The sequence below is a fragment of the Pavona decussata genome, unplaced genomic scaffold (genome assembly GCF_977016875.1).
Source record: "Pavona decussata unplaced genomic scaffold, jaPavDecu1.1 SCAFFOLD_219, whole genome shotgun sequence".
Lineage (NCBI taxonomy): Eukaryota > Metazoa > Cnidaria > Anthozoa > Scleractinia > Agariciidae > Pavona > Pavona decussata.
The window spans coordinates 1,037,131-1,046,390 of NW_028145624.1; the positions used below are offsets into that span (position 1 = coordinate 1,037,131).

The 9,260-nt window shown below is 40.2% G+C and overlaps 1 protein-coding gene across 1 annotated transcript; it reads right to left on the bottom strand.

Moving 5' to 3' along the window:
• Positions 1-8,620: 8,620 nt before the first annotated feature.
• LOC146459414 (uncharacterized) lies at positions 8,621-9,097 on the bottom strand. The gene has a single exon (XM_085089529.1). It carries the CDS (start codon positions 9,095-9,097, stop codon positions 8,621-8,623), a length of 477 nt encoding a protein of 158 aa, XP_084945655.1.
• Positions 9,098-9,260: the final 163 nt, after the last annotated feature.

Here is a 9,260-nt window from a genome sequence, read left to right on the forward strand (position 1 = left end):
TAAAAAACAATCTGCCAAAAAATAAATTATTAAACCAAATTAATGGGCAGCAATCAGTCTTGAACTCTGACGCTGCAAGTCCCTTTTCACAACCTTTAAAAAGTGGTTTACTACCTGTCAGTTCCTTGACTAACAGTTTGTTTTACGGGGGGTGACAACTCTAACAAACGCTGTTTGAGCAATACTAGGTCTTAACCTTAGTCGTCCCGGAAATTTGGATCATCCTCCCGAATTTTTGGGATACATCTCCTTTGTTGTCCCGATTTTTTTCTGCAATGTCCCGGAATTATAACGTGTTTCCCGAAAAAATTTCTAAGTGTCCCGATTCCCGGAAAAACATCCAGATTCCCGGAACAATTTTGGCTTTGTCCCGAAACAGCGTTTGCTAGAGTTGTCACCCCCCGTTTGTTTTCATATACAACAGCAACAAAGGCACTCCTACCTTGTGAATCGGAAATAAGAACCAAAATGGATCGAAATCAACCAATCTCAAACCGTAAAAGCTATTGAAATAAACTACAGTCAACTCTCTCATAGCGACCACTTCTCGTAGGCGACCACCTCCCGTAAGCGACCACTTCGTAAACAACCGTTTTGTTTCTCAGTTAAATACTGTTTCAAGAGCTCTCTTGTAAGCGACCACCACTCAAATTTCTTAAGAGACCGCAACCACTTTTAGGCCAGAAATTACACCTGTTCTTTTGTTTTCTCTTTCCGGTAAGCAACCACCCAACATAATCACGTATGATCGTTAGTAAATCATTACTTAGAAGTGACAAAAGTTCAATTTTTAATAACGCTACCCCGGACTGCTGACAGATCCTGCGTATACTTGCAGCATTTTCGTTGTGCGGTTTCTTGCAGATTGTTTGCTTGTATGTTTTTGACCGTAGATCTTTTCAGATACGATATGCTGTAGTTCTTTTTAACATGGTTTGGCCATGTACTTGTGAAGGAAAGTTTTGCTTTTCTGATGATTCTCGGTTTGGTCTCTATCATGTTGCTGTCGTGTTAAGTTTTCTACGCAGTCCGATCAGCCTTGCAGAAATTTGTGACAGATAATAACAGTTTACAGACAGAGAAGATGGCTATAATTAGATCTGTAGGTAAACGGGACAGATCTGTTCCGAATTGTTATTCAAAGTTTCATCAGAAGAAAGAATTGATGTGAAAAAATAAAAACAATTAGTTTCTATTTGCCTAACTTTAGCTGCTAAGGTAAAATTTTTATGTAATTAACCAATCAATCCAGTATTACGCTTATTTTGTTGATCTTTCCCGTAAGCGATCACCTCCCGTAAGAGACCACTTTGTCGTACACCAAGGGTGGTCGCTTACGAGAGAGTTGACTTGTTTTCTAAGACATCCGATCATTTATAGCAATACAAATGTCCCACAATGCTCCCACAGTCGGACTCTTACTGCCCGGTTCAAGCCAAATTTTAAAAGAGAAAGAAAAATTTCTCGTCACTTGGTTACGTCTTCCTTCAAAAGTAAAATTAGGAAATTTCACATGGTAGTCCACGAAAAAGAATTAACGGCAATAAAAAGAACCAAAAAGTGTAATGCAGGTGCAAAGTTATTGTTTTAACTTACTAAATCTACTTTTTTTTATGTTTTCGTTGCATCTTAAACTCCCTAATCAGTCCATGTTTTGAGTGACGGGGGGGAGGGGTGGGGGTAGGTTTGTTTAACCACTTTGCTAAGCCCCCTCAGTTGTTTTAGCCTTGCTACGGGCCTGAAGCGCCTTAGAACTTTTCGATTTTAGCGCTATTTAAATTGTCATTGTTTTCATTAGGCCATTTCCGAGTTCTTGCTAACTTAATTATGACATTTTGTTTTTGAATACCCGGTTAGTAAAAATTGGAAGGATTCAAAGTGATCTTTGTACGTTTTTGTCAAACCTCTCGAGAGACGCTAGAACAATTTTTTTACCTATGCTCTTTCTCAACAGATTTTTGGACTAAATTTGAAAACTTTTGGTTAACAGTAACCGAGGAGCAAATAAAACTGGAATATATTAATATTATTTTAGGAGTATTAGATGAGAGATCTGACCTGCTCAACTACCTTATAATTTTAGGTAAAATGTATTTGTGGAATTGCCGCAAAAATAACCAAATCCCTCTCTTTTTGCCTTTCGAAGATGTAGTCAAGAGAAAGTATGAAATTGAAAAGCTTATAGCCTCGCAAAGAAATTTAAGTTTATATAAAACATTTCCAGGCAAAATGGAACCCTGTTTTAAATATCAATCCTAATTATTTTGTAAAGGAGTAAGTGCCGCCTGTTCTTTTGTTCTTGTTTTTTTCTATTAAATAGAATTATGTAATTATGTAAATTTATATATATATTTTTGAAAATTTAAATCCCTATATTGTAACTTTATATAAAGTATCTTGTAAATACAGTAAGTAATTGTGTAATTAGAGTACAATGTAGTGTGAGATTTGTACTTTCAGTTGTGTAGGCAGAGTATTTGTAGTATTTGTAGTGTTTGTAACTGTAGTGTTTGTAATTGTAAAAAAGAGTGACAAAAAAAACTTAATTATGAAAGTGAGGCTAAGTGCAAAGATTTTCATATGAAAATTAGTTTTGTTTTCATATGAATGAAAACTAATTTTCACAATAAAAAACTTTGCACATAGCCTCGCTTTCATAATGAGGTTCAAAGCAACTCGGAAATGGCCTATTGTAACAGAAATCGAACGTCACGTGGAGTCAAGACTTCCCTTCGTTGCTGCTGACTCCCACCAGTGTGTTGCAGGCTCAAAATCTCCAACATACGAGTGACAACTTAAGCACTCTGAAAAATCTCCGCCCTCAAATTACTGAATGGGATGTTAAATATGACTGTCCCTTAAAATTTTTCATCGCCCGACCGACCCAAGTTTTTCAAACGTAAAAACGTTAAGTAATTTTAATTTAATTGTCTTTTTCCATTTATTGCCTGCCTCCCAGTTTAATATGCTTTTTCTTTCTTATACCTACGTCTTCAGTCATGGGGAGGAGATAATTAAGACTCACGTGGAATTATTTATTAATTCATTTGTTGTCAAGGTTTCTTTTCTCGGCCTTTCTGTGGATGCTGGCAAAGGATGCCGGCGTCCACAATGCCATCGCCCCTGTAACGTAACAAAAGAAACTACGGGACCCAATGCAGTCACAGTCGGTTTACCATAGTGCTCAAATGAATTACATTTCGATGGATCTAGTTTCCAAGGAGTACTCGGCAATTTAAACAGTGGACATTCGAGAGTTCACGGCAAAGAAATTACGCTTCGAGGACAGATTGGTATTTCCAAAGGGAAGAGAATCTGCCATTGTAAATCGATCGCAAATCTTAACTGTCGCCCGACTTTGTGGAAAATGTTTGAGCCCTTTTGGGAATCCACCTCACCACAAAAATTTACAGGTATGATTTCCAATTTTTACTGAAACGCTACTTCATTGATAAGAGAAGCAGAGACCGATACAACGTAGAATTACGTTTTAGAGTGTACTATATTTTGGCTGGCCAAACTAGCCTTCTTCAGGTAGAATGCAAATTCTCATTGTACCTGAAGAAGGCTGGTTTGGCCAGACGAAACATAGTACACTCTAAACGCCGCGTTGAAAGTCGCTCAAGGCCGAGATTGTCGTCCAAGTCAACAGGGATTTCGCCCAAAATGGAAGGAGAAAATACGATGGAGAAACGTCTGACAGTGTTTCCTACTCATTCGCGTATTCTTTTTTGGCGGTCCGAAGTAATTTGACCGTTAAAATCGTAGCGCCACGGGTGCCAGATAGTTCGAAACCCTCAACAACTTACAAATACAAATATTAATCTCCCCTTTAGGAGTCGTGGACTTGTTGTGTGGTGGCGTGGTGAACTGACTTAGAAGCAAAGGGTCCCGGGTTCGATTCTCGAGATAACGGGGAATTTTTTCCCTTTTTCGCATTTAAAAGCCAACCAATTCAAAGGCTCCAGACAAGTTTTAAAATTAAGACTTTCTTAAAAAATACGAAACTATTCAAGGAGTTCAATCTTGCAATAGGCGCTCGCCAATGTGCCATTTGTCTTGTTGACACAAACCCGCATCTTATACGGTACATTGCTTATTCTCTGTGAAGGTGTTGAGTGGGACTTCAAGAAGCACAGTTCATGAGTGTCAGAAAGGGGATAATAATAACTTTCCTTCAGCCACTGTGAATCGACTGAGTAGCTAAACGCTTTTCCCTCTTTATAATCACTGAGAAGGTGTTTGCCGAGATCACTCCCTTTTTCGGCTGTGAGTATGAATTCAGCTATTTGTAGCTGTAAAATAGGTGGCCATTTCTCTATTCCCTTCTCTTCACTGATCTAACATCCTCAAGATCTGTGAATTGATCGGGTAATTGCTTTCCGTTTACGATAAGAAGACTTCTGTACTGTTCCTTTTTCTGTTTAATTTCCACTTTATATGTTAGTTTAAGAGGTACTGATAACTGCTTGGCACCGAAAGCCAAAGCGGTTAGTTCTTCTTTGGCTTTGGTCCCAGTTGTTTTTAGCCTACGATTTCGCAAATATTCCCTCAGCTGTGGGACTTTCCACATTTTAAACTCATCAAGTGACTTCTTCTCTGTAGCAGTGTTGGACATATTCTTTAAGCGGAGTGCAGGTAGGCAAAAGATAATCATTCGATGAAAGTTTGAATATTGTCCAAAGCGTCTTGCGCCATTTCCGATAACTCTGCAAGTGTGAGATTTATCCCGAAACTTATTGCAAGCATAAGGAACATTATCACGCGGTAGGCAACTCACGAGCCGTTTATAAATTAAATTAAATTAAATTAAATTAAACGCTTTGTTTCGGGCAATAATTTTTCCTTATTCTTTGTATTTCAAGCTTTACACAGATACATTACAGTGCGACTACTCCAACCAAGGCCACCCCGGAAAATTTTTCGCAAATTGACCAATAACGTTCGAGGGCCGGATGAAACAATAGATTTCTCACAAAGTACGGGTAAGCAGCACAAGAAAATTCAAAACAACAACATTTATTCCTTTCATATCGTAAAACGCGACAGTACATTTTTCCAAGAACTTGGATTAAATCAATATGAATTCGCCAGCTAGTTACATGTAACGGTAAACAGTTATGCGTAACGATTCACGTGCTTTTTGCGCTCGGAAGTTCCCAATCTCGCGAGGTATCAACTGGAATCTTATTGTTGAAAATTTTTTTCAAGAGTATCAAGTCCTTATCTGAAGAAAACCTGTCGACATAACGGCCTTCGGCCTCTTCATGTGAGCCCAGTCGACCGGGCTGGCTCGGTTTCCGAGATCTCGCCTCACCAGTCTTTCCTTTACAAAAATTTCGATGTGTTCATATGAGAAAGCGGGCTGGCCCGGTAACCGAGATCTCGGTTTTTGCGACCGAGATCTTGGTAACCGAGCTGGAAATTTTTCCCACATGAACACTCCAGCCCGGACGGTGAGGGTAAAAGGCGGCATGAGTTTGCGGAATGGCATGTGGCATGACCTGCGGCATGGCATAATTATGCGAAATAGGATACTTGCGGAATGAGTTAACCAAATAAATTAACTGCAGAGCGGTCCTGTTTTCGCGCCAATTTTATATTTCATATGTTGTGGACTCCAAGCTGAATATTTAAAAACAACTAGACAACAGAAAGAGGATTAGAAAATACAAGGCTGCGATAAAACATGTCTGATTGCTGCTTAGGAAGAAGTGAGGGTAAAGAAATCTACGAATTTTCGCAGTCAAGGGACTATGAGTAAATTTAAGTTTCATGTTCGCTTTTCGCCTTGTGACTTCCATGTAATTGACAAGTTCAACTTGCGCACGTAACTCGCCGAAAACATGTAAGGTGAGAAAAAAAAGAACCTATTTTTTGCATGAGTTTATTACAAATTTTTTATTCGTTACAATAATTAACCATTAAATGTTCAGAGCGTCTAATAAAACTATTCTCGGACAAAGCGAAGGCCAAACGCAAATTAAGTTCAACAACAGTTTCATTAAGGAATAGCGAAGAAACTTTCCAGCTTCTCCTAATAAAAGCTTACCTGGTTTGACAGCGAGCTGGAATAACTTACAAATGCAATTTCCAAAAGCAACAAAATTTGTTAAACATTGCATCGACGGATATTTACCCCCTTAAATTCAAAAACTGGCTATATATATTTTGGGATTTGAGACGTATATTAACATGATGAAGGGGACATGTTTTCCAGAAATGGCGACTCACCATCTGCGAACGATCGTACACGTCCGAGAATAGGGACAACCTGCCGAGCCAGTAGGCCCCTCAACGTCTACAATATTTTTCAAAATTACGGAGAAACCTTAGGCGGTCAAACAGCCAATCTTTAGGACGTGTTTAGATATTAAAGGAGGGAACCATATAGTAGGAAATTCCCAGCTTGCTCCCGCCCTTCTGAAGTAATTTATTGTGATAAATGAAAAAAAGTGTCCGAGAATAGGCTCAATAGGCACATGTACTCATGTTCCTTGAATGTGAGAGCAATAAACAATATTTATCGATTCCTTCACCCTCACGTCTTCCTAACCATCGATCAGACATGTTCTATCCCAGCTGCAGTCTTTTATTTTTTAATCAGCCCATCTGTTGCATTTTCCGCAACATCGAAAAAGCTTGGCGCCCAAAAAAACGCTCTCTTTAGTTAATTTATTTGTTTAAGTCATTCCGCAAGTATCCTATTTCGCATAATTATGCCATGCCGCAGGTCATGCCACATGCCACTGATTCCGCAAACTCATGCCTCCTTTTACGCTCACCGCAGCCCGGATACCGGGACTGTCCGGGACGAAACATTTCAACTGTGGATGGCTTGTAAGGTCGCTGACAAGTCGGAACGCAGTTCCGGGGGTATTTTGGGGGCCTTTTGGACATTTTTCATCTCGGTAACCGGGATTAAATTTCCCATATGAACAGAAGACAAAATCCGTCCCGGTTACCGGGCTCATATGAAGAGGCCCTCAGTCAGGGACCCATAACAGCAAAAAAGCTGTTGGCTGAGCGTTCCTTGGCAAGATTGAAAGACTGAAGCTCTTCTGATGCTTTAGCTTCTTTCTTCTGCAAATCCTTGATAATCTTTTGTAGTTCCGTGACCTCATTTTTGCTTTCTGGGTGTTTCTCGCTCGTGCCACAATTTTTCATGTCCATACAAGTCGGGTTTGAACTGCGAGCTCTGTAGTGGCGCGGCTGATGACATCGGGTACAAAGTTTTCCTCTCCGTCTGTTAGGCTTGCTCGATGCTTGCTCATACTGATTACGAACAATTTCAAGCTGGTCAGTGGCACTTTTGATCTGTGTTTGTATTATGGAGAGATTTGCCGTTAGTTCGCCGCTTTTCTTCTCAAGATAGGTTGTTGACTACTAGTTGCTTTCGTTAACCGCGCTATGTTGATACATGGTTCCACTTACAGGCACGTTGGATGAGCTCGAAGCTGGGCCTGGCCTGGTCGTGCTAACGAGCACAGGAGAGTTAATGGGGCTGACGACATGCAGATACCCAGTGTATGGAGATGGAAAAAGTTCCTTGGGCTGTAGAGACGGCTTCTTTATCTCCTCTAGCTCCTTCTCGAGAATTCTTCTCTCTGCCAGTAACAACTTGTCTGGAGAATTTGTTATGGCTTCCAGATTATTCTGCCCGATATATTTTAGCGAATGCATACTCTGAAAGCCTCTCCTCTCAAACTCTGGCGCTAGCCTTTCGAGGTTTAATCCATGCGAGATTGACGACGCCACGTATGACCTCCGAAGCACCAAAGTAGTTTTGACCCGCCATTCCCAGATTTCTCACGTGTGAATAGAGTCGAACACGAACTGTTTGTGACGTTTGATTGGCAAATCAGTTCTCCTCCCCCGTTTTTTGTCACATTTCATAGCCGATTTCACACATAAATTTATTATCAGTCACGAGTGATTGAATTTTTTCGGAAAAATGTTGGGACAAAACCACTTTGTTCGAAGCTTGAGTTTCTAGATTTCAGCACGTGAAACATTGTTTCAAGGCGACAATTTATGGGATTATGTTTCGGTATCGCTTCTTTTCTGGAGCACTGTTGTGACAGCTGTAAAATCATTCAAGTGTGAAATTCACCCAGCAAATTTCTCGACTAGCTCATTTTGCAACTTTACAATTTTGTATGACAAAAGAGAGTATATCTGCCCTCTCATTCTCTTCCACAGAAGATATCTAATATTGCAGGAATATGCAGGTCAGTAAGTAAAGAAGAATTTATTTATTCAACAACAGTCACGCTGTTTCAATGTCATTCACAATTTGTTCAGCCGTGCTATAATTTTATTTACAGCGCGCTCAGACGATTGAGAGTCTACTAGGAATACCAAAGTGTTTGCTTTGGAATTTACGGTTCTAGAAAAGGTATCCACAATGCGTAAAATAGTTTACGGATTTCTGCTGTGTTATGTTTTCGCATGCCTCGTAGATCTTGTAAGCTGTTTTTTCCTCTACTAAGCGCTGATTTCGTCGCAGAAACTCTTTGATATCATGAACACAGTTCGCAAGTGTTGAACTCGGGTGAATGTGGCGGTTGGAAGAACAAGCGTACAGCACAATCTGCTAGCAAAGCAGTAAGAATAGGCTTCACTCGGGTGAATGTGGCGGTTGGAAGAACAAGCGTACAGCACAATCTGCTAACAAAGCAGTAAGAATAGGCTCCACGAACTGGCCATGGTGGAAGCCACAGTTGTCCATTATTACCGTATCGCCTCTCTCCAGCACAGCCGATCCATCTGCTCTTGTGAGATTAACTGCTTCCTCGAAAAATAACAGGAGCTCGGACGGACTTTCAAGTACGTTCATAAAGTCTACGCCGAATGGAGAATGCAGCAGATTAATAGTGTATGTAGCAATTGAAGCGTACCGTTGAATTTCGAATGCAGGCTCATCTCTGGGGGCATTTCCGTATTTTCGGTTAGAAGTTGTTTTCACAACACTACTCTCGTCAAAACACTGAACGGTACCTGGTTCCAAGTCGGATATTGCTTCAAGGAATTCATATCGACGATTGTCACTCGTTTGTGATTCTGATGGTATTTGCTGAATTTTCTTTTTTGTCATGTAGAGATCCTCCCTGATATACACTTTGATATGGCAGACTTCGACGGCAGGTGCAGGGGATGAAGTACTCCGTCGAGTAACAAACGATCTTGCAGTTCCCTTACGTAAACGCTTGGTTTCATAAGTTTCTCCGTTTCAATAGAGCTGATTACTTTAGGATTCA

What these genes read in the sequence shown, in the direction of transcription:
- LOC146459414 (XM_085089529.1), bottom strand. Translation starts at nt 9,097, where the DNA reads ATGACAAAAAAGAAAATTCAGCAAATACCATCAGAATCACAAACGAGT.